This window comes from Drosophila ananassae, chromosome 2R (assembly GCF_017639315.1).
Source record: "Drosophila ananassae strain 14024-0371.13 chromosome 2R, ASM1763931v2, whole genome shotgun sequence".
NCBI classification, from domain to species: domain Eukaryota; kingdom Metazoa; phylum Arthropoda; class Insecta; order Diptera; family Drosophilidae; genus Drosophila; species Drosophila ananassae.
The window spans coordinates 5,400,290-5,427,075 of record NC_057928.1 but is presented as its reverse complement, the minus strand read 5'-3'; the positions used below and the strand labels follow the sequence as shown (position 1 = coordinate 5,427,075).

Genomic DNA, 26,786 nt, shown 5'->3' with positions numbered 1-26,786 from the left:
CGTTTCCGATCCATCAGTTATATGACTACTAAGACAGGATATATTCGACAGACCCTTCCGGATTATATTGCAGGCAAAAAACAGAATAATGTGTGAATAATAGGAAATTAAAATGTTTGATGTCGATAGCTTTAAAATTGGCAGACCGATATAATTTCTAAGATTATATATCTTATTCATAACAAAATGGCATATTTATTTTAACCATTAAAGAAGCCGTTTACTTGATATAAATTAAAATCAGTAGCAACATGCATATACTCCGTTTAGAACCTTACGTGATTCGAACTGTATTGTTGCTTTTATTAAAGAAACCCCTGTAATAATAAGTCACCTTTCACCATCATAACTCAGAGAGCGACACGTCAAAGAAAGTTTCTTCATTGATCTTAAATTTTGTTTTGTTTTGGTGATAAAATGAAAAAAACATCGGCAGATCAAGAGAACAGCATTGTGTTTTTAACAAATCGAGGTTTCTCGACGCGTGCCATTGGAAAAAAAATTAACATAAGCCAATCAGTGGTGGTTAGAGTCCAAAAAAGGAAAAATGTTAAGTCAAAAAATTTAAGTGGTCGCCCTCGCCTTTTAAAGGACTCTGATCCTAGGCTCATGATGCAAAGAATGAGGAAAAATAGAAATTTAACCCCGAAAGAGGCTTCGACGGAAATCCAACAAAATGTCAGCCGATGGACAACCAGAAGGGCTTTAAAACAAATAGGGTATAAGGCAGCCGTGAGAAAAAAAAAAACCATCTATTTCCAAAAAAAATGCTAGGGCTCGCCTCAAATTTGCAGAAGAGTGGAAACGTGTGATATGGTCCGACGAATCAAAATTCAATCGAATGCAATCGGATGGAAAGCACTATTGCTGGCGCAAACCTGGGGAAAAGCTAAATAGATCCCATATCAGGGAAAGTGTGAAGCTTGGTGGGGGAAATGTTATTGTTTAGGGGTGTTTTACATGGTGGAACATAGGAAATCTTATCAAGATCGATGGCATAATGCATAAAGAAGACTACCTACAAATCCTGAAAAACAATCTACCCCATTTTATAGAAAAATGCGCCTATCCCGAACAGGAATTAATTTTTCAACATGACAATGACCCGAAACATACTGCCAAAATCGTTAAAGGTTGGCTAAAAAATCAAGGGTCTTTGGACCAAGTATTAAAAATTTCTTGTTTCCTTTTTGTGTCATATCATCTTAGACTGAGTATATGCATGTTGCTACTGATTTCAATTTATATCTAGTAAACGGCTTCATTAATGGCCAAAATAAATATGCCATTTTGTTACGAATAAGATATAAAATCTTAGAAAAAAAAGGAGTTACCATTTACTTTCGCGTTTATATGTTATGAGCAGTTAAACATAAAATTTTCAACATGTACTAAATTTTCCTCCCTATACTGTATATAAAGTGTCAGAGATGTATTCCTCCTTCCAAAATTATATACCCTCTGCAAGGATATTAAAATAATCTTACTTAAATAATTTTTTTATAGCTTCGTCAACAAAATAAATACCATATATTTTGGGCGTGGCATGCGTGTTTGCTACCGGTATTTAACATCATCAACAGGTTGTTTTATTTGTTTACTTACAAATCTCATTATGACACTTATTATTAAGTTTTATTTATATGATTATTAAATTTTTATATTTTATTAAATTTATTGCACAGACAATAATTTAATTTTAGGCTTCATTTTTCTTTGGTTGAAGAATAAAGCCATACCTATCAATAGACTCAAAATACCAAATTAAAGTTTTTCCCTAAAAGTCGAGAATTGCAGATTTCAATAATTTTGTAGATTGCAGATAACAAACCGACCGCACTTCAGAAAATGTAATAATGACTACAAATAGATGTAATGACTTAATAATGACAAAATTCACCAAGATTGAGCAATATAAGCACTGGCAATTTGCTGGGTACTTTCCATTATTAGCTAAAAATTTATTTGTTAATAAAGAAATTTGCATTGGACTAATATAATAGGAAGTAAAAAAGTTTCGCAAAAACGGAACACGTTATCAGACTTCTGCACTTTGTAAATTGGCCCTTAGTTATCAGGTAAAAAGTCGTAACTTGCTTGTAACTTTGTAGCCCAAAACATGGAATATTTTCTACCACGCGACTATAAAAGTGAAGTGCAAATGTCAGATCTTAGAGCACCGAAGCGAAAGCGGTAAAGTAACCAACTGCAGTTAGTTATCCTTTTGCGCCGCCCGAAGTTTTCGATGAATCTGTGTAAGTACCGTGAAATAGCAAGTACCATAAGTGTGGGCTTTGGTTAACAGATTTCCTTACAGCAAATTTCCTTCTGCTGGCCCTTGTGGCTTCTGCTGCTATATGCGTCGGATCGGGCCACAGAATCACCAGGCCCAAGCTTCCACAGGAGTCCTGCAAAGGTATCACCACAACCCCGTCACCTCTCTGTAAACTGACAACCACTCCACCACCACCACCACCATGTGAAACTACCACTAAACCACCTTGTGTTATCGTTACTACAACAACAATTGAAACACCTTGTGCCCCAACCACTACGACTACAACTTGCGCTCCTACAACTACATCAACAACCACTACAACAACAACCACTACAACAACCACGACTACAACAACCACGACTACAACAACCACTACCACAACGACAACTTGCGCTCCTACGACTACATCAACAACCACTACAACAACAACCACTACAACAACCACTACCACAACAACCACGACAACCACAACCACTACCACAACAACCACGACAACCACAACCACTACCACAACAACCACAACGACAACTTGCGCTCCCACAACAACATCAACAACCACAACTACCACTACAACGACAACAACAACTACCACAACGACAACCACGACAACAACTACACCATGCGGTCCTATAATTCCATCAACCGAATCCACAACATCTACACCTCGTAGTGATGATTTAACAACTCCACGTCCACCTTGCAATGGTGAATCAAAGTCTACGACACCTGGTCCAAATGATGTAACAACTCCACCTTCTCCATCAAAGTCTACGACACCTGGTCCAAATGATGTACCAACTCCACGTCCTCCATGCAATGGGGAATCAAAGTCCTCCACACCTGGTACAAATGATGTAACAACTCCCCCTTCTCCATCAAAGTCTACGACACCTGGCCCAAATGATGAAACAACTCCACGGCCTCCATGCAATGGGGAATCAAAGTCTACGACACCTGGTCCAAACCAATCATTATCCACGGAGTCAAACAAACCAACTACCTCTATTGATGATGTACTAACAACACCATGCGCTCCAACAACAACATCAACAACCACTACAACGACAACCACTACAACGACAACCACTACAACGACAACCACTACAACAACAACCACGACTACAACAACCACAACCACTACAACGACAACTTGCGCTCCCACAACTTCATCAACAACCACGACCACCACAACCACCACAACCACCACAACCACGACCACCACAACCACGACTACCACAACCACCACAACCACAACCACGACCACCACAACAACCACAACGACAACAACTACCACAACGACAACAACTACACCATGTGGTCCTATAATTCCATCAACCGAAGCTACATCTACACCTCGCAGTGATGATGTAACAACTCCACGTCCTCCATGCAATGGGGAATCAAAGTCCTCCACACCTGGTCCAAATGATGTAACAACTTTCCCTTCTCCATCAAAGTCTACGACACCTGGTCCAAATGATGAAACAACTCCACGCCCTCCATGCAATGGTGAATCAAAGTCTACGACACCTGGTCCAAATGATGTAACAACTCCACGTCCTCCATGCAATGGTGAACCAAAGTCTACGACACCTGGTCCAGACCAATCATTATCCACGGAGTCAAACAAACCAACTACTTCTATTGATGATGTACTAACAACACCATGCGCTCCAACAACAACATCAACAACCACTACAACGACAACCACTACAACGACAACCACTACAACGACAACCACCACAACGACAACCACTACAACAACAACCACGACTACATCAACCACAACCACGACAACGACAACTTGCGCTCCCACAACTACATCAACAACCACTACAACAACAACCACAACCACGACCACCACAACCACCACAACCACAACCACCACAACCACGACCACCACAACCACGACCACCACTACCACGACCACCACAACAACTACACCATGTGGTCCTATAATTGCATCAACCGAAGCTACGACATCTACACCTCGCAGTGGTGATGTAACAACTCCACGTCCTCCATGCAATGGGGAATCAAAGTCCTCGACACCTGGTCCAAATGATGTAACAACTCCCCCTTCTCCATCAAAGTCTACGACACCTGGTCCAAATGATGTACCAACTCCACGTCCTCCATGCAATGGTCAATCAAAGTCTACGACACCTGGTCCAAATGATGTAACAACTCCACGTCCTCCATGCAATGGTGAATTATCCACGGAGTCAAACAAACCAACTACTTCTATTGATGATGTAATAACAACACCTTGCGCTCCAACATCTACATCAACAACCACTACAACGACAACCACGACTACAACAACCACTACTACGACCACCACAACCACCACAACCACCACGACCACCACAACAACTACAACGACAACAACAACTACCACAACGACAACAACTACACCATGCGGTCCTCTAATTCCATCAACCGAAGCCAAGCCTTCTACACCCCGTAGTGATGATGTAACAACTCCGCGTCCTCCTTGCAATGGTCAATCAAAGTCTACGACACCTGGTCCAAATGATGAAACAACTCCTCGTCCACCATGCAAAGGCACAACCCCCGCTCCACCAACGCCACCACCACCACCTCCCTGTACCGAGACCACCACTACCGCCTGTCGTCAGCCCACAACACCACCTTGCACCGCTGAGACATCTCGATTCCAGAAGTCAACGAGTGAGGGGCTAATTGATTTGATTCCCAAACCGTTGAGGAATCTCTTTGCCAGCAACAGTCCGGTAGGCAGCAGTGCCATGTGCGCCGGTCGTGCTGAGGGCAGTCTGGTTCGGGACCCAAATCACTGCAGACGGTTCTACGAGTGTCGTGAGGGTCGCCGCTTGCTCCGAAAGTGTCGTGCCGGTCTGTGGTTCGACTCCGAGGCCGGTGAGTGCCGTGCTCGCAGCCTTGTACTAAACTGCCCGGCCCAGCGAAACTAAACCCCCAGCGAACTCCACCCCCTGGATTGACGATAGAGCTTGCGCTGCAACTTGTATTCCTAACCAACAGTAACCACCACTCAATAAATAGCATATTAATCGCAGCAGTACTTATTTGTTTATAAAACATTGCTTTGGCATTCTATTATATATTATACCCCGGTAATCGTAGAGTAGAAGGGTATTTTTTATTCGTGCGAATGTATATAACTGGGAGGATGATTCATCTCCAATCCCATAAAGTACTTACATTCTTGAATAGCATCAACAGTCGAGTCGATATAGCCATGTATGTCCGTATGAACGCGTGGATCTCAGAGGCTGGAGGAATCGCAGGTCAGGTTATTTCAAATTATAGCCACGCTCCCAAACAAGGTTTTGTTGAAAAACCTTGGTGCCGAACTATTTATACATATATCCAATTTAAATCTGAAAAACATATTTTACCAAAATCGGTAACTTTTCGAGTATTGATTCTGCTTCCCTACTGGATTGTTTTGTAACTCCTGAGAAATTGCACAGAGTTGTCAACTTTGCTTTAGAAGCCTTAGAGAAGAAGGAGTATGCAGTTGCTGCCTTTTGTTGATATCTAGTAGGCTTTTGACAGAGTGGCCACAACTTACGCCACAACTGTTCCAGCTCGTGAAAAGCTTCCTGGAAGAACCACTTTCCACGTATATGCTGATGGATACAAGTCGTCCACCAAACCGATCTCTGCCGGAGTTCCCCAAGGTAGCGTCCTCGGCCCTACTCTATACTCTATCTCAGATATGCCTACACAAACTCCAATCACTGAAGTGAATGAGAAAGACGTTCTAATTGCGACCTTCGCTAATGACACTGCTGTCCTGACCAAAAGCAGTAGTATTTTGTCTGCCACATTTGCATTGCAAGAGTATCTGGACGCATTTCATCAATGGGCCATGAACTTCGAAAAATTCGAGTAAATGTAGACAAATGTGGCTTGGCTTCTCGCACCAAGCAATAAGCTTGTACTTGGATGTAAGGTCCAAATATATAAGTCCATATTAGCGTCAAGTCTACGGAGTCCGTAGACATCTGCATGAGTGGCAAAAAACACACATTCAAATGCACAATGCTCAAAATGAGTTGAGTCAATTTGAGAGCAAGGCCAACATGGTGTGAGAGGGTTGGCCCTCTTATGCGTACTCATTTGCACAAAGAGCAGGTAGAAGGTAACGAATTGAGGGAATTGAGAACGTTGAAAACAGAGACGTTTCATTCGAATGATTCGAGTTGAAAATGTAAATAAAAGGAAATAAAAACAAATTAAATGCAATGCATTTTCTTCGAGTCCGAAAAGGCTTTATAATTATGGTTTTTTATTTTATTTATTTCTAATTTAAATTGGAATGCAAAAAAATTATTTTGTTGATATTTTCTGAGTTAGTGGCTATTTGACAACGCTTCTCTGTTATTAAATTTTTTGCGTTTGAAATGGTCGGTTCCGAAGCAGCGCTGCTCGCTGGAAAGCCAAATTATTTTGCAGCTTATTTATTATATTATATTGCTTATTTAAATGCCACCAAGCTAAAGCATTAAAATCAGTAGAGTATACAACATTAATATTAGAATATTCAGAAATTTCTTGTTCCACCTTGTCCTGTATTGTCCCAATTTGGGGGACATCGAAATATTCATCGTCTACTAACTGGGATTCATTATTGGTAAGGTCAGAATTGTCTTGAAGAAATTGACTCATAATAATTTTGCAATCTTTAATTATGATCTCTTTTAGAGGTGGGCATGGGCTCGTGTTTTCGTCGTGGCACGCGTGCGCACGCGTGGCCACGCGTGTTCGTAACAAAAATAAAAATTTAACACGCGTGCGTGCGTTTTCGTGCCGACCCTCCAAAACACGACAAAACACGAAGCATTAAAAATTGTATTTTCTGGAAATTTCGAGAAAAAAAAATTTTTGCAACGTTGTATTTCGATTTTGTCATTTGACAAAGTGCCAAAATGCCAAAATGCCAAGTGCCGTGATGCCACTCGATATTGGCAAAAAAAAAATATTTTTTACAACTTTTTCATTCGATAGTGGCGACTTTCGATAATTTTCAGCTTAAGCTTCTCAATGACATAGTTGACCACCTCTATATTTTGTGTAAAACCAATAGAATGTGCGAAAAAATGGATAAAGCAAAAGTTCAACGGGCTTTAAAAGAAAATGATCCGGATTACAAGCTTGTGAAACCGGAAAATTCTAAAAGTGATGTGTGGCAATTATTTTCGTTGATTGAGAAGTGCGGTGAAAAAATTAATTTTGTTTGCTGCACAAAATGCAAGATAGTGTTCGCCTATACAGCCAAGACAGGCACTGGAACTTTATTGCGACACAAATGTGATGTAGTAAAAGCACAACTTAACAATCAGCCATCAATGAAGGAATTTGTGAAACATGATGTTCCCAGGAGCGTGCTTCGCAATTTGGCATGCAAGCAGCTGAAACTAGTTGCCAAAGACTTGCAGCCTCTGAATGCTACTGAAGGTACAACAATTCATACACAAATTAGTTTTTTTTCAATTACCTTTTTTTCTCAATATACACAACTAGTATCTTTACAAATATTTAACTTACAATTACATTACCTAATACTTGTAGGTGAAGGATTCCAAGAATACGTCCAAGAGGTCATCAATGTTGTTTCTACCTATGGCAAACAAAATTTTAAGGACTTGGTAGTGTCGAGGAGAACTTTAACCCGAGATATTATGGTGACGGAGTATACCAGAATCAAGTCGGAGCTACAAAAAACTCTACATTTGTATGAGCTAGCATTTACTACGGATATGTGGACAGATACCTACACCCAAAGAAGTTTTATATCATTAAGCGCTCATTATATAACAAACTCATTTGAGCTTAAAGTTTCTATATTAGGTATCAAAGAATTTACCTCGGAAAAGAAAACGGGCGTTAACATTTTAGCCCACGTTCAAAATATCTTAGAGGAGTACGATTTAAAATCAAGTTTGCATAAATCTGTAATTGTAACCGACAATGGCGCAAATGTTGTCGCAGCTTTTAACAAGTACAAACGAATTTCATGCGCCTGCCATAACTTAAATTTAGTTATGGAGGACGTTTTAGAAAGGAATCGTAATCAAGAACTTGAAATTCTTTTGGATAACTGTAAAAAATTGGTTGGATATTTTAAGCATTCCGAATTGAACAATAAATTAACTAAGAGTCTGAAACAAGATGTAAGAACTCGATGGAATTCCATTTATATCATGCTCTCGAGCATTCTTGAAGGGCAAGAGGAAATTGAAAAACTACTTTTGCAAAAAAACGAAATTAAACGAATAGCCAATATAGATTTTGTTTTCATGAAACATCTTATTAATTTTCTTGCAGCCTTTAAAGAATGCTCCGAGCAGCTGAGTTCAGAGAAACAACCAACGATGCATATTTACGTACTCTGGTTTGAAAAGTTAAAAAAACATTGCAATTCACTTAATGAGTTTGTAGATGCAGATATTATAAGTCAACTAAGATCTATGACGTTAAATTCATTGCAAAAACGCTTTCAGCCAGCAACAATAAATTTTGTTGGCCTCTTTTTAAATCCGCCATTTAAAGAATTAAAATTTTTAGGGGAAGAGAAAAAAAACCATGTAATTCTAACAGTAAAAAATATGATAGATGAATTAAAAAAAAATCTTGATTTTAATTTTGAATCTGAATCTGAAAACAGCCCACCAAAAAATACCAATCACAACTTCGCAGAGTTTTTTGATAATCGACAGACTAAAAAAATTAAATTAATGAAATCTGATACAGATATAGAAATTGACAACTATTTGACTATTGAATACAGTGCAGATACACCTATATTAACATTTTGGGAAAATGCACATCATTTAAAACTTTTGCGAATGTTGGCAAAACAAATTCTGAATATTCCAGTTAGCTCTGCTACAAGTGAGCGAGTTTTTTCATGTTCAGGGCAAATTTTAAACGATCGTCGTACTAGACTTACAAGCTCTAACTTGGATAAAATATTGTTTTTAAATAAAAATATGTAAAATATTAATAAGATTTTCCTACATATACAATTATACTATTATATATTAAGATACTTTAATTTGATAAAAAAAATATATGTACCTATTCCTATTTAAATAAATAATGTAAATAATTTATTTCGTGTTGGGCCGTGTTGGGCCGTGTTGCCAAAATTTTTGGCCGTGCGTGTGCGTGCGTGCTAAAAAAACTTCGCTGTCGTGTCGTGTTGGGCCGTGTCGAAAAATTCAGCCCATGCCCACCTCTAATCTCTTTCTCAGTTTGTGTGAATTGAATTAGTTTGTTAGTTGGGGGAAGAAGGAACAAAGCTATGTTATGGTATTTTGTCAAATTCGGAGTAACTGTTGATAAAATTTGGCTATTGAGTTGGAATTTAAGGCTTTTAATTATGTTTGTGTCATAGTAATCGATACGGCTTTAATTATGTTTGTGTCATAGTAATCGATAGGTTTTCTTTAGCTTGTTTAAATTTGGCAAAATTAAATGTATCGTTGGGCGTTCAGAAGCGTAAAGTTTTTTGGACACATTCTCAATAACTTCAAGCAATCGTACAATTGCACCTAAATGATTTATATTGATGTTATCCACTCTGCAGATCTGATTTTTTTCTTTTAAAATAGCTGTTAGCTCTATCGAATTTATTTCAATGGACTTAAGCAAATAGTAGACGGTATTCCACTGAAAAAAACTTTTTAAAGACACCCCTAACGATGAATTATTTCCTGACTTTTTAAAATATCTGACTAGCTTGCTGCAACTTGTGACAATATTTTCCACCTCGGGAATAGCGTTAATAGCTTTTTCAACAGAGTTGTTAAGCAAGTGTTTCAAGCAATTGTTCGACCCACGATCAGTTACGATTACAGGTTTGTCTACTTCAAGGTCACATCCAAAGTCCTTCAAAATCGCCTCTATAAAGAAAAAATTGTAATTATACTTGTAACATAAAGAGAGGGTTAACAAACATGTGCTGGGCGAGCTCTTCATTGACTTCATGGCCATAAGGCGATCGACCCAAACTCCCTCCCTTATGTAATGGACAGTGCACGACAAATATGCTGTTTTTAGGAAGTTATCAGTCCATATGTCACTGGTAATAGCATATCCAAGGGCTTTGTACTTTTCTATTTCCGTTTTTATTGGGCCAAAGTGGGTCAAATATATGATTTTATGTTTCGGGATACGGTTGTTGGATGTGGTAACAGCTTATTTACGTCGACATTTGCACCATATTTAGCTCCGACATTAATTAAAAATGATGCAAACTGTTTAATGCCAGAGTCGTCAATAATTTTAAGAGGACGGTAGTTCTTAAGAATCCATTTGGTTACAACAGATAAGCCCTGGTCTTTTGTAGCTTTGTTCACTTCAATAAGAGCAGCGTTGCGGAATTTGCTGGCATTTACGATGTTTGACTAGGTTAGATGTGCTTCCTGTAAACTTTAAAACAGTATAGCACATCTTACAAGCTACGAAGTCGTCAATTTGTTCTCCATTTTCATTTTTAATTTTGCAGAAAAATCTCCAGACGTCGCTTCTGCCTCTCTTTTTTATTAAGGTGTACATTCCACTTTGCAGCTTTTCTTTGATACTCACCGCGCTTTGCACGGGATCTTGACCTAGTAAATTTACCAACCTTATCCAATTACCGTCCTCAATCAATATCACGAAATCACTTCTGGCCCTAAGTAGCGTTTAGACTAAGTATTGTATTTAATTGTAAAAACCGATAAGATTAAGCTGCCTATTGGGTAGCGCACTGCTTAAGAATAAAATTTAAAAATTAAAAAAACTGGATTGTTTGAGTTTTATATTCCAATAGTTTTCAACAAAAAGTTTCGCTTGAGAATCTATACCAGGGCACTAGGGTCCTAGACGGCACTAGGGTCCTTGACGGCACCAGACGAACACTTTTGTGGTCAATAGTCATTTTTAACATCATATATGCAAAATATATATAAAACAAGAAAGGAAAGCTAACTTCGGGCGGAGCCGAAGTTGATATACCCTTGCAGTTGAGTCGCAGTCCGCTAGGTGGCGCCCCGCATCTTATATTATTAAATATATAGCGGATCGTATATGGTCGGCCGATCCTTATGAAATTTGGCATATCGAATTATTTTGCCCAAAGAGGAATACATGGAAACTCCCATCCTCCTAACTTGAAAAACAACCAAGTTATGGCATTTCCGATCAATCAGTTATAAGGCAGCTATAGGATATAGTCGACCGATCCCGGCCGTTCCGACTTATTTATATATGTACTTATATACTGCCTGCAAAGCAAAGAAGTGGGTGTGCAAAGTTTCAACTCGATAGCTTTAAAACTGAGAGACTAGTTTGGGTAGAAACGGACAGAGGTGATCCTGATCAAGAATATATATACTTTATAGGGTCGGAGATGTCTCCTTTTCTGCGTTGCACACTTTTGACCAAAATTATAATACCCTCTGCAAGGGTATCTCTAATAGAGAAAGGCACGGGTGGCACTTTTCGACACCCTATGCATACTCATAAAAATTCGTATATGGATGGCACTCTCCACTCACCAGAAAAATTACATGATGCGACACACACAAATTCCAATAAGTGTAATGAGTGTATTGCCTTTCTAGCACTTGTTCACTTTGTGTATGTGTGCTTTAAACACTCAGACACTCAGGTATTTTACGCTCGTAAGTATTAATCATACTTGCCACACAAAAAAGTGTTGAAATGAGAGATTAGTAAAAATCATGATTGTGTCAAAAAACATGAGTAGTAAAAACACACATGAAAGTCTTGAGTGTTTTCAGAAACACCTAGGTGTTTTCAGATTGATCTGTTGCCATGGTTTCACTTTGGGGACGAAATTGGTTGTCAAAAATATTATCCGCATATTTTGTAACACTTTCTTACTTCAATCATTCATTGTTGGATATCCGAGTAAGCTACTATAATCCAACAACAAGATTTACTTGAGATAAAATCTTTTAGCGTTTACCAAATGGAAATGAATACCGCCGAAAACGATCAGGATTCCAATTTAAGCTTCATTTTGAATAACAATAACCCAATGAGACTTACACCCCCCTAAGTTGCTTCTAAGCTAAATTTTTTTCAAATTTAGTCCACCCTAATAACTATACATCCGAAACGCCATTAGAAGAACTAGAAAGGTAATGCCGAGAAAGAGTGGCTCTAACCGAGGACCCGCGGCTCCATACAAATATATTACAAATATATTTCCGTCTATATGATATAGCTGCTATAGAAATGATCGGTTAAAAATACAAATTGAGTATAAAAAATTTTTATTTTTAAAGATATGTTATCTAAACTCTCAGACTATAAGATAGGTGTAGTTTTACACATGCTTAGAAAATTTTATTAGAATCGGATAACTAAATCATATGGCTGTCATAGGAAAATTTAACTATTTTGTGTTTTATTATACTTATGTTTTTATGTTTCTTCTAATAAGTTGAACACAGATTCAAGTAACATTGATTTATCCTTCTTTTCATGTTTTCTTTGTCCAGTTATAAATGGGTCCGACCGTAAAATGAGTGTGTTGAATATGTCTGTGTTTGTTGCTATCCGAGACATTTTCGGCTGTGATACAGTCTACAATTTTTAGCTCTTTATTATTTGATTCAGGTGCTTCCTCGGAAAGCTCTCCGATTGATACGAGTGCACGCTCAATCACTGAAGATCCATAAACTAACACCTTGTGGACTGTAGCTGGCAAATAGCAGTATCGATGGCATAATCATTAAATTCGTCCAAATTTATTTTGTACCCCGAAGCAATAGCTAGGAGTGTAGTTGCACAGCGATGGATAAGATTTTCATTAAGCCTTGTAATTTCAGAAGCCAATTCGGGATTTGGGAAAAATTTCCCAGCCACATTTCCATCGTTCGACGATCCTCTACCTCCGTCTCTGGGCTTGTCTACCATTATTATATTAGAAATTACAAATACATCCGCAACTGTCCGCACCTAACTTTAACGATTTTAAAATCTTAAAACTATGAAAAAGATAAAAAAATAATAATTCTAATGTGGAATCGTGTGGGAACACAACTAAAACTTTAGGTAAACACATTTAAGACACTCAAAAAAGGTAAAAACAAATTGGGTTTCACATATCAAGTTTTTTTAATTTCATATCAAATTAGTATAAATTAATTTCATAAATTAAAATAAATACCCTGGGCTTCAAAATCCATTTTAAATAATATAAATTTATAAACTTGATTAGTTACCAGCCCAATTTGAAGTGCGCTTTTGCTCCGAAATATTGCATTAGAGCTGCGATCCGCTGTTGAAATGAACACGTGTTCATGCTTTTGATTCTAATTTTTGGAAAGTACCGTTAGGTTTCCTGCGAAAACCAGTTTGCAAATTGAAAATTTGGACATATTAGAGACAAACTGTGTAAATTGAGTTTAAATATTTTCTGATTGGTTTTTTGATTTTTGGCCTCTGGCGGAACCTTGAAGCACCACCAGAGCCACTGCGAACTCTGCTTGCTGGAACCACTGCTGAATCGTAGCCATCAGAATATCAAACATTAGGAAATATAATTTTTGCTTCTAAATGACGTAATTTGGTGCTTAAATTGTAATTGACCAATTCATGCCAATTTTCAAAATCAAAGGGCAAATCTATCACAAAGCTTGCGCTCTGATCCCAGACAGTGAACATAAATTTCTTCAAATGTACTTCAGCATCAGGTATGGGAGAAGTACTTAGAGCATGTAAATTCATTGTTTGGACGAATGTACCACGGCACACAAGAAAGGGTGTCTGTCGTGTTCTTCATTTCTTCATTTAAACACTGAACCTTCAATATTTTTTTACTTAAATAATTCAACCTAATTTAACAACTTTGCGACCACTCTGATTGATGCTTGGTACAGAAGTGACAAAAAAAGTAAAGTGAAAGTTGAAGCGACAAGAACTTTACACGACTTCTAACTATCGTATTTTACAAATAATCGGCACGTGTCAAACACGTTTTTTTTTCTTGTTTCCGCCTACTACTCCGAGATCCATTTTTGAAATGTAGGTGAACATTTTACGAAGTATCCTTCGTGAGAGTTCACTTTTCCCTTATTTGTGCGTCGCTTTCGAATTTGCGTAAGTGAAGGAATCATAAGTGAAGATTTTGCATAGCATCGCACAAGTTCACATCTCTACTAGTATGGATCCGTTTTTTAATTCACTAGCGAAATATGTTATAGGGGAATCTTTTACAATAGTTTCGTGCTAACTCACTTGTTTCCATCGGAGCTGCGTTTTCGTATTCGCAAGCGAATCATTTGCGCAACTCTTCACCCAACGTTCGCTGGTTTGCTAAGATTTTCAAATCCAACAACAAAAATGCCTTCGCACTAGGCCGAAAAGTGTTGAAATTAAGTGTTGTTAAGCTATGAAAATTGTAATTGTAATTTGCCTTGCCTGAGCTGGGAGCTACACACGTATGATATGACTCTTCCCATGTGACAAAGCAATCCAACAACAAAGGAGGAATGAGTGCAATGGGACTGGGCATCCCTGTTCCATATTTTGAAAGTTAAAAGTTTGGGTAGAAAAGATTAATACTGGGTATCATATAAACGAAAAACTAAATAAATTTTCTCCTTTGGGGACTTAAATAGATTAACAAATCTTAAATCTATACCCTAACTAAAATTTAATTATTGCTGTTAGGCTTGCATTTATAAAACTCGCCCACAGTTACCTTTCCTTTCTTGTTTATATGTAGCGTTGCCACATAACTAAATGATGGAGAAGGCCATAACATTTTTTCATTGAAGCTCGAGACTTTTTTGAAAATTTTCATTATAAGAAATTATTTAACACGCTTACGATATACATGCTATAATGTAAACTGCCACTTAGCTGCCAGGGTATGTCCGAAGACATTCTGGTTCAATCCAATTTTATCTTATTTTTATCTTCCAATGCATAAGGAAAACAGTACTCATGCAAAATGGTAACTATACTAGCTCCAGCAGGACAGCTAGAGTTGACCCTATTTACTTTAGCTTAGAAGTATATTCGTCTAATACCTTTTATGTCGACACACCGCCACATTTTGTTTTCTACTCCCTGGGGCTCCACATAATTTCCCAAATTTCAACAGTGGTCTGCCCACTTTGCAACTAGACGGGTTTGACGTCGACTCATAACATGTTGTTCGGTTTTTTGTACTTTTGCACTTGTCATAGCCCGCCTGTCCTTTACATTTGACGTGTTACTGGCTGGATACATGACGTGTTGCTGGATTTTAAGAGGCAAACCAAGGGCCGCAGAAAAGAATGGGTTCGAGTAATGTTCCTTCAAACTTATTCAGGAATGTATTCTTTGTCGCTAAATGTTAAATGATGCTTTTTTGCCTTCATTACATTGAGATCGATTCGTTAAGCGACTCCGAGAATTTTAGTTTGAAAGTGTTGGTAAAATAAATAGACATAAATCAGGGGTGTTCAAAGTTGCCTTGAGGCTGAACATGTAGAAACACATTTAAACAAAACATGCACAAAAAGTTGTTCGCAGTTTCCTGAACGAAAACATTTGCTTCTGATAAAATAAAATATATTAATAAATTGTGTATTCGAATAGAATTATAAAGTTATACATTAAAGTACATATTGAATGTTTTTTTGGCAAATAATTGGTTGAACAAGAAAGGAAAGCTATCTTAAAGCGGAGCCGGAGTTTTATACCCGAAGTATTCAACCCTTGCAGTTAGGAAGCAACAGTTTCACAATCATGGCAGCCATGGGATATAGTCGGCCGATCCTTCTGAAATTTGGAAGATCAGGTTGCCCAAAATGGAATCTGAAGAAAGTTCCATCCATCTAGCTTAAAAATCACAAAAGTTATAGCATATCTGATCAATCAGTTCTATAGCAGCTATAGGATATAATCGACTGATCCCGGCCGGAGGGTATTATAATTTTGGCCAAAGTGTGCCACGCAGTGAAGAACACATCTAACACATATGAACACTCTATAAATTATATATAATCTTGATCAGGATCGCTTCCTGATTCGATGTAAGCGTGTCCGAGTGCCTGTTTCTAATAAAACTAGTCCTCAGTTTTAAATCTATCGAATTCAAACTTTGCACGCATCCTTCCTTATATTGCACGCAGTATATGGGTCGGAAAAATTTAATTTTTTCATATTATTTACTGATATACATAAAATAAATTTTTACTCAATTCAAAATTCCTTATTAAAGATTTTCAGTTCATAAAGTGAAAATTAGTTTATATTGTTCTTTTTTTCTTTATTTAACTGTCATCCTGAAATTCCCCCACAGCAACAAGCACCCTTGATTCACTCATGAATCACAGGTGAGCACCGCTGATTACCCTTGAACCACCTTCAGATTCACTAGTTAGGCTACAGGCTTTACTTCGTAATTTATGGAAGTGCTAGTCGATGGAACACAAAAACAAATAGACTCCACGAGATCCAATAATTTTCCATGGCACTTGAAATGATCAAAAAACAAAAAAATTCCAAAACCAAAAAAGTTATTAATATATATTTTTTCATATATATATATTTTTATATAAAAATGGGTGATAAAAATATATACATATATATTTTTTTTAAATCTTAAAAAAAAACCTCTTGAGGTAATATACTGGTGACGAACCTACATGCTCAGTCCAAAATATGCATATCCAAAATATCAGATATTAATTTTGGTGACAAAAAATGCTAAAATTGCTTATACAAAAAGAGGGACAAACTGCCTTCATTTGGAAAAAGCTGTAAAAATCGAATTTCTTGAAAAACTTCTGAAAGAAATCTTGGATTGGGTCAGTTGAGGTACCAATCGCGTAATTAGAAGTAAATTGCGAATATATAAAAATATTCTATCTGGGGAATACAATTTCTCCACCAGCTCCAAATTAGTGATTCCAAATTTGTTTACTCTCACACTAATTTCTCCCAATCCAAACGACTTTTGGAAAATGTTTTGACAAAAATTATCTAATTAAAACAATAATTTTCGATTGGTGTAAATTTTATTCAGATCGGATGCCTACAGAACATTTTTAATTCTTCGGCTATATATGGATGGAGTCTCCTCGCGCACGCAAAGGCATGCAGGTCCTCACCTTGTGGACTGCCCCCACAGTGATTTGCAACGCCTGCAGCCTTGGTTAAAAAACCAAACAACCCATTTAAACAATTTGAACTCAATTTCAATTTCTAATTAATGGGTTCAGCTTAACTACCAAATAAACGTAGCGGCCGGTCAAAACTCAATTGCAATAAACATGAGCTTGAGTGTAGAAGCTCAACCAAAGCTCCGAAAAGCGAATGCGCAACCCTCTCTATCACTATTTCAATCATTTCCCATTTTCCTGAAGACCCCATGTCGAAGTTATCTGACTTACCCCATTTTCTGGCTGTAAATTGCCTTTTACTCTGTTCTTTGACGATGATACGGACACGATATATCGATGATTGAAAAAACAAACGATAGTCACCCAGAGCCCACATCATCGATAGTAGCACTTTTGATAGCAACTACCACCAACTATCATCAGCAGTTTTTTAGGTCCATTCATTCAGACTCTGAAGAAAACTGTTTTGCGATCATGACTTTATAATTTTGTGCAACAGGATAAGAGTTAGAGTTGCTACTGTTGATTAAGGAAAAAAAGCACAGACCGATAAATTCCCTGTTTAAATTACTAATTTCTTTAAATATTAAAAAACAACCTAATAAGATCATCTATGGCTTTCTCAGACGACATTATACATTTTCTTCTTACGCAGATCGACCATTGCTCAAAAAAGAATCTGATTTCTTTTTTTTTTGGTTTCTTTCTACTGAGATCGGCCATTGCTTTCTCGGTGAACCTTGATTCGTCTTTTTTGGTTTCTTCCTTCTTAGATCGGCCATTGCTTTCTCGTATTTGAACGTGTTTTTATTTAAAATATTATTTGCTAAATATTATACTGAGATCGGTCATTGCTCTCTCGGAACATCCCGATTTTTCTGTTTGGTTTCTTTCTTCTTAGATCGGCCATTGCTTTCTCAGATTAGATTAGATCTCCTGAGATCGGCAATTGCTTTTGTAGTTTCATTTACCAGATCGGCCGTCTCGGAATAGCCCGGTTTTTCGTATTGGTTTCTTCCTCCTTAGATGGATTTTTGGAAGCTGCTGTTCTTAATACCTCATCGGGCCAGGGATTTTTTTTATTGTCACCGCTGCCGATTAAGTCAGCGCCCAGGTCTGACTCCATTCTGGACCTTAACCCGCACCTTTCCAATGAAGGGAGGTCACCCGCTCCGTTAAGGCTCCCGATCCTGCAATCGAAAGTTGTCTCCGCGCAATCTCGGAAAGAAATTTCTCGCCACTCTATTGACGCCTGGCTCGCGTTCTCTGGGTCTGGATGGACACGGCAGCCTGCAACCGAAAATTATAGACCTTGCGATCATCAGCAATATTATATAATGAAGCTGCCCCATGCCCCTAAGGATATTTTGTTGAAAGATGAAATTCAACGGGGGGAGGATGTTGGGACTTGTGCCAGCATCGAATGTCGTAATTATTACTAATTAATTGTCTCAGTGTAACTAGCCACAGCGGTCGGTTGCTCTCTTGGAATATCCAGATTTTTTTTTTGGTTTCTTCCTCCTTAGAGCGGCCATAGCTTTCTTTATTTCCATTTGCCAGCTCGGCCTTTTTTTTGTTTCTTTCTTCTGAGATCGGCCATGTCTTTTTTAATTACCATGATTCCATTGTACAGTTTGTTTCTGAAGAATTTGAAAATATTAGTGCAAGAACTTAAAGTTCCCATAACAAATACAACATATTCTTTAAATAAAAACGCACCATTTTTTATTGAATCCCATTTTATTTACATTAATTCATGTTTATAATTACAAAGTTTTTATTCACATTCTTATTATAATTTTTACCATACCAATAGCATAGAAGCATAGATAGCATAGATACCAATTCAGAAGCAGAGAACGGGTATCCTCGACGGGTTCTCCAGCATCCGGGGCTCTCTGAGGTGCTTCTTGGGAAATACCGGGTAGAATATTCCTTGGCACTAACACCCACTCCATTTGTACATCATTTAAAGCACCCCCCGAAGTTCCTGAAGGTGCTCCTGAAGGTGCTGCATTTGCTGGCTGATTAGGCTGCGGTGCCGTTAAGTATATTGCTGCGACGTCTGCGCAACAATAAAGGGTTCTGCATTTGGAGCATTGGACCTTGTTGGACGAATGTTACGTGGACTCGGCTCGCTTATACCAACGTGGCACATGGCGCCTCCCATGCAGCATTGCCTAATTTGAATGTGGCAATAACATTGGCAGTTTTCTGCTCTTCTGTTGCCGGCAAAGTGGAGAACTCCCCTGCGTATCCACGTTGTGGCACGTATTGCTTGACCAAACGCTGAAAAAAAGCACGTAATAATTGAATTTTTATAAAAAAAAATTTTTACTTTCATATTAGCCTCGACGATTTATAATGCTGCAAGCGACGATATACTCTGATTCGATACTCTGAAAGTTAATATAAATAAAAGAAATTAATTAAAATAAAAATATAAGTAAAAAGTTAACACAAAGGCCATGGCGTCTTTCAAATTCTAAGACAAACGCTCGAATTCTTGTTGGACTTTCTGTTCATAATGGTAACAAGGAGGTAATGGTAATGGTCAACTCGCTAGGTTGAGTTGACTTTTTTTGGGAAAAGCGTTATAACTTCACCAATTTTCATAATTTTTTGATGAAATTTGTCTCGTTTTATTCTGAATGAATGAGCCAACATTGATATGTATCAAAAATGGCCGAATTTTTGTAAGTTGTACCGAAAAACTGGCATCAAAATCCGAAAAACACGAATAAAAGTCGAAAACTTCAGTTTCAGGTGTAAAAATTTTGTCCTTTTTGTTCAACAAAATCGAATATATAGTTTTTTTTCAAAAGCTACAACATTTAACTATTGAAAAACACCGAAAATTTTGAAATCGGTTGAAAAAAACGCGTTCAGGAATTTTTAAGCGCAAAAAAGTCCCGAAAAAACGGTTTTTTTTTTAATAAATAAAAATTGGAGGGTTCCAAAAATATAAAAAAAATATTTTTGAGTTCTCTTCGACCAGATTTACAACCTACACTATCTCGTTTCACAAGTGTTTTTTCACTGTCGCACCGTGTAATTAATATTAATTCGTTTTTTCATTTACCTTTCTTAAAGTTTTTAAATAGTTGAATTGTTTATAAATATAAACAAAAGATAGATTTTTACAATATTTTGAGCAATTTTTCATAAATAACTCGCTTAGCGTCAGCACTAACCATACAACTTTTTTTTCTAACATTCCCAGTTACATTGCCGCAGTTACATTGCCGTAACTGCAGCATCTCTCCAACTGGCTTATGTATAACATCACTGCTCCCCTTGCACCGAAATTTTTATGGTGGGCAAAATTTCGCAGCATCTTCCAAATGAGCAGTTAAGACAATTGTGTGTTTTGGCAGTTTCTGCAAATTTTTCGAAATAATTAATTAATTATCATCGGTCAGATTATATATCACTATATTTATTTGAATCACGGTGTTCTGTTGAGAAAAATTTCATATTAACATAAATTTCATTCATTTTATGTGTCTCATTAGAGAAATAGAAATGAAATATACTCAAATATCTCCTCTGATAATTGAAAAATATTCTGCGTAGCCTCCGTGGGCGCTGGTAATTCCTCTTTTTGGGCCGGTTGGGGAGTCGGTGGATTTTTAATTTTATTCCACCGCTGCCGTAACCGCAGCATCTCCCCAACTTGCTCATAAATGACGCCACTGCTCCCCTTGCACCGAAATTTTTTGTGTTGTGCGAAGTTGGGGAGCATCTTAGCGAATGGGCAGTTTGGGCAATTATGTATTTTTGGAATATCTGCACATTTTGAAAAATGTGCAGAATACTGCCAGTGGGACACACATAGTAAATAGCATAGAGGGCACTGCAATATACAGTTCACCCATTTCTTTCCTTTAGCATCAATGTGGCCTACCTCCTTCCATTTAAAATCGTACTGGAAACGGTAGGCGCGTTTTGCCTTTTTTGACGGTGGCCACTGGCCGCCTTTGAGGGACCGCGCGCCTTATGATGTTTTTTTATACCCTTGCAGAGGGTATAATTTTGGTCAAAAGTGTGCAACGCAGTGAAGGAGACATCTCCGACCCTATAAAGTATATATATTCTTGATCAGGATCACCTCCTGAGTCGATATGAGCATGTCCGTCTGTCCGTTTCTACGCAAACTAGTCTCTCAGTTTTAAAGCTATCGAGTTGAAACTTTGCACACACCCTTCTTTCCTTTGCAGGCAGTATATAAGTCGGAACGGCCGGGATCGGCCGACTATATCCTATAGCTGCCATATAACTGATTGATCGGAAATGCCATAACTTTGGTGTTTTTTAAGTTAGAGGGTTGGGACTTTCCACACATATTATATTTGACCAAAATATCTTGTGTGCAAAATTTCATAAGGATCGGCCGACTATATCCTATAGCTGTCATAGAGCGATCGAAATTGGCATAACTTTGGTGTTTTTTAAGTTAGAAAGATGGGATTTGGTACAGATTACTCTTTTGGCAAAATAATTCGATATGCCAAATTTCATAAGGATCGGCCGACTATATACGATCCGCTACATATCTAATAATATAAGATGCGTGGCGCCACCTAGCGGACTGCGACTGAACTGCAAGGGTATATCAACTTCGGCTCCGCCCGAAGTTAGCTTTCCTTTCTTGTTTAATAATCATTTTTTGAAATAATAACAAATATAATATAAAAATATAAATATAAAAAAATATAAATATAATATAAAAATATAATAATTATAAATATATATATATATAATTTAATAAAATATCTCTATATATATAAAAATGAATTTCTGTTCGTTAGTCTCGCTAAAACTCGAAAACGGCTGAACGGATTTATCTTTTTTTGGTCTTGAATTATTCGTGGAGGTCTAGGAAAGGTTTAAAAGGTGAGAAAAATTCGAATAATTGCCGGGAAAGTCCTCAAACAGCATTTTTCTATTTCCCATACAAAAGTTTTCTAAATAAAATGGAGACTACAATAATAGTAGGCGCCGGTACGTAATACATTGTTTGACAGCTACTCATTGTTCTCTGCTCAGTTAATTTTAAGTGACAAACCGATATTGTGTTCACTGAAAAATTGTGAAAAAAATTGGAAAAATTTTAATTGGAAACCATCAAATCAATCACGTGAATTGTGGAAATTATTTTTCAATTTCAACCGCAGGATTTGTTTTTAAGGTGGTAAGGTGGTTTTAAGGTGGTTGAACTGTTCACCACTCTATCCATAGTCCAAAATGCTTAAAGGACGACGTGTGAACATCGGCCGCTGCACAAGACATGTAAGCCAGCAACAAGTGTATTGTGATAGTGACACTTTATGAGCGGGAAATTTTCTCACTTTGATTAATTACAATTTACGATGCCGAGGAGAAGACGGTTGCTCTAGCGTTGGCTTCATCTGGAATAGCTGCGACTCTGCTAGAAGGTGGGCGAACTGCACATTCTGCCTTGAAATTACCACTAAACATGCAAATCACCAAAAAACCAATTTGCAACATCGCCAAAAATAAATATAAATAATGCACAATGGCCCATAAGAGGTCACTGGAGGCACTGGACAGAAAGATCTTCGTGACAACCAAAATATTTTTGGTGGGGCCATGATTCTGTTGTCAGGTGATTTTCGTCGGACTCTTCCAGTTATTCCCCGATCAACTGTTGTTGATGAACTAAATGCATGCCTAAAATCATCAAATTTGTGGCAGTACGTAAAGGCACTCCACTTAAAAACTAACATGCGGGTATTTTTGCAACAAGATGAAACGGAAGCAGTTGTGAGACATTGGAAATAATAAAGTTGCAGTGGACACCTCGACCGGATTCATCACATTACCTACAGTATGTGACAGGATTACATCACAGACTCAAAAGTGGAGCTTTTTCAGTGAGTTTTCCCAGATATAGCGAAAAAGTTCAATAACCATAATTGGCTGGGTGAACGAGCAATATTAGCAGCGAAAAGTAAAGATGTCGAGGATCTTAATGCGACCATTCAGAATTTTCTTTCAGGACAATTGGTTTCCTTCGAATCAGTCGACACCGTAATGAACCAGGATAACGTAGTCAACTATCCCACTGAGTTTTTAAATTCACTGGAATGGCCTGGATTACCACCTCACAATTTTCAGTTAAAAGTAAGATCAGTTGTCATCATGCTGCGTAACATTAATCTACCTCGACTATGCCATAGAACAAGACTGCCTGTGAAAAGACTGATGAATAACGTCATTGAGGCGACAATCATAAAAGGAAAATACAAAGGAGAGGATGTCTTGATCCCGCGGATTCCGATGACTCCAACGGACTTACCATTCGATTTTAAACGCTTACAATTTCCAGTATGTCTGGCCTTTGCGATGATCATAAATAAATCGCAAGGAAAATCGTTAGAAGTTTGTGGAATCAACTTGGAGTTTCCCTGTTTCGCGCATGGACAATTACACGTCGCGTTTTCGCGCGTCGGAAAACCGTATTCTTTGTTTATTAACGCACCCCAAAACAAAACAAAAAATATAGTTTATCAGAAAGCTTTAAATTAATTAATAGACTGTATTTTAACAGTGTGAATAAAAATCATTCTAAGCCTATCTCCTACATTGTCACTCACTAAAGATCGAAATTCTGACATAGCAATAAGACTATTTTCTTGATCTGTCTGTCTCTGATCATCAGTGCGGTTAGCATGTGAGGTAGCTCTTCGCACATTTAATTGACTATGACGACCTAAGTCAGGCCGTCTTCTCCTCGGCATCGTTTTCCAACTTTTTTCACAATTTTTCGGTAAACACAATATCGGTTTGTCACATAAAATTAACTGAGCAGAGAACAATGAGTAGCTGTCAAACAATGTATCACGTACCGGCGCCTACTATTATTGTAGTCTCCATTTTATTTAGAAAACATTTGTATGCGAAATAGAAAAATGCGGTTTAAGGATTTTCCCGGCAATTATTCGAATTTTTCTCGCCTTTTAAACCTTTCCTAGACCTCCACGAATAATTCAAGACCAAGAGAAGATAAATCCGTTCAGCCGTTCTCGAGTTTTAGCGAGTCTAACGAACAGCAAACCATTTTTATATATATAGAGATTTTAAGCTTTTTTATGCTTTAAAAAAAATCTAGTATAAATTGTGGAAAATTGTTGCCACGCCCTTGATATGGGACATGGGACATGACATGGGAGTCTAAGTGTCAAATCGGATAGCTCTATGTCAAAATCTCAAAAATACTAAAAGTCAATATGGGAATCAGAGGAAAAATATAAATAAACTTTCTAAAAATTCCTACGCCAAACATTCGAATTTATTTATTTAAATGAAGTAAAAATTGAAAGGATTTACTCCATACTTCCAAGTATATTGCACAGATACATGCAGAAGCTTAAAAAAAAACCCACAAATTAAAAAGAAAAAGTAAAAAGATAAACCCTTTCTATTACTATGTATATATAATGCACTTTATCAATACGATTATTGCGATTGATAACTTTAATAAGGGAATAAATTTTATATTTTCAGGTAATTCATTTCTTGCTTATTTTAGTACAGAAAGTTCTGTTACTCCTGCAATGTCTCCCACGTTAACATCTCATACATTCCTCTATGATGATAAGCAATTTTTATCTGGGGTAAGTCAAAATTTTGTTCCTAAATTTTCCGTTTTGGAAAATCTTAGAAAGTTTAATTTTATTTTCTTTGATTCTTATATACCCGGTACCCGGTCTTGTTTTTATACCCGGTACTCTTAGAGTACAAGGGTATATTTTATTCCTCTGAATGTATGTATGTAATAGGGAGAAGGAATCATCTCCGAACCCATAAAGTTTATATAGAGTATTTATGTAAGTTGACGCAACGGTGATCTGAGCTAAGAGCACTACGACGGTCAGCGCACGAAGTCTTACGACGGGTGTGGTCGACGTCCGTGATCTGTGCGAGGACTTAGGGTTATGATTAAGCTCCCCCTCTCTTATGTTAAGTAGTTTTGAGCTGACAGCCAAGGAATAAAGGCACCTCTTCTAATCGATTGTATTATTTCGTCAATCACCGTAAAGTAATAACTGAAGCCACGACCCGGCTACCAGTTTATTATAGGAGGCAGACACGCTGCCACTATAATCTTATCTTGTATATTCTTGATCAACAGCTGAGTTGATATAGCCATGCCCGTGTGTCCGTTTGAACTTGTTGATCGTGGAGACTATAAGAAAAAAAATCTACAAGATTTTACAATAGAACTTCTGTAAATGAAGCGCAGGTCAAACAATATAGAAGGGTTTGACAAAATTGGTCGACAGATAATTTAATTCTCCTGCAGGGTATGATAATTTTGTCCAGATATGCCAGTGCATATTCAACCCAGTGGCTGAAGGAATAATATCCAACTTTACAAATTACATATCAAATATATAGGTTTTATAATAATATAATCCAATCTCTACGAAAAACGCTTTTCAAAACTACTCGGCTTGTTATTTTGCTCATATCCTTATAGTCTACGAGTATTCAAGTATAATTAGATAAATTGTTCGTATGCCAATATGTTGTATTTATTTTTATACCCCTGCAGAAAAAACGACTTCCATGATTTAATCCAAAATTCAAAATAACTTTGGTGTAAAACATTTTTTTTCATGTAAAGGTTAACTAAGCCAAAAGTTCCTAATTATTCCCTGAAGTACAAAAAAGAGGGCAAAGCAGCTTTGAGGGTTGGCTTCTCTTTGCCAATTTATCTGGCCTCCATCTGCATTTGTTTACTTGGCCGGTTACTCTCTGCAGTGTACCTAGGACCGTTTTGCATATCAGTTAACGAACGTTTTTTTTGAATTTTTTCATGTATAGTTTAGCATGCCGCTTGCCTCATTGGTATATCAATCAAGCCACAAAAGCGGGTACGAATTCATTCCACCAGCGAGGGATGGTCGAAAACAAATTTGAGTGGTACCAAAAATAATGACCAAAAGTTTTAACATTTTGTAAAGATGTAACACCCAATTCAAAGTTTAAACTCCAAACTGGAATGTTTTGGTCCCAGAAACTATTATTTATTCCCAATTCTATTATAGTGTTCTGCAGTATACTTTCAAATTCAAATGTTTCGGGAACGGATGATTACTTTTTTAGCCACCTTCGCATGAATACTAGGCTCAACTCTTGTTGCCCTAGCCAATTTATAGGAAGAAAACCGTGGGAACTCGTAATTTTTTTCGTTTCCCGAATACAAAAAAAGAAACCAGAATGAATTTACATATTACCCTTGCAGAGGGTATTATAATTTTGGTCAAAAGTGTGCAACGCAGTGAAGGAGACATCTCCGACCCTATATAGTATATATATTCTTGATCAGGATC

General features: G+C 37.4%; 2 protein-coding genes across 7 annotated transcripts in view; both read left to right on the top strand.

Annotated features, from left to right (window-relative positions):
• LOC116655877 overlaps positions 1-26,786 on the top strand; it is a 111,361-nt gene that overhangs the window by 40,145 nt on the left and 44,430 nt on the right. The window contains exon 3 of the mRNA XM_044715120.1: positions 24,955-25,064. Coding sequence (XP_044571055.1) covers positions 24,955-25,064 — 110 coding nt within the window. The remainder of the gene's footprint in view (positions 1-24,954; positions 25,065-26,786) is intronic.
• LOC6493829 (mucin-2) lies at positions 2,134-5,342 on the top strand. Of its 6 annotated transcripts, none has more exons than XM_032454024.2 (3): positions 2,134-2,255; positions 2,318-4,213; positions 4,652-5,342. In XM_032454024.2, the coding sequence occupies exons 1-3, from the start codon at positions 2,246-2,248 to the stop codon at positions 5,230-5,232; spliced, it is 2,487 nt and encodes an 828-aa protein (XP_032309915.1). In that variant the 5' UTR covers positions 2,134-2,245; the 3' UTR covers positions 5,233-5,342. The 6 variants fall into 6 exon arrangements, with proteins under 6 accessions (XP_032309915.1, XP_032309916.1, XP_032309914.1 ...); XM_032454025.2 differs by having other exon boundaries at positions 2,318-4,218; positions 4,678-5,342; XM_032454023.2 differs by having other exon boundaries at positions 2,318-4,218; positions 4,648-5,342.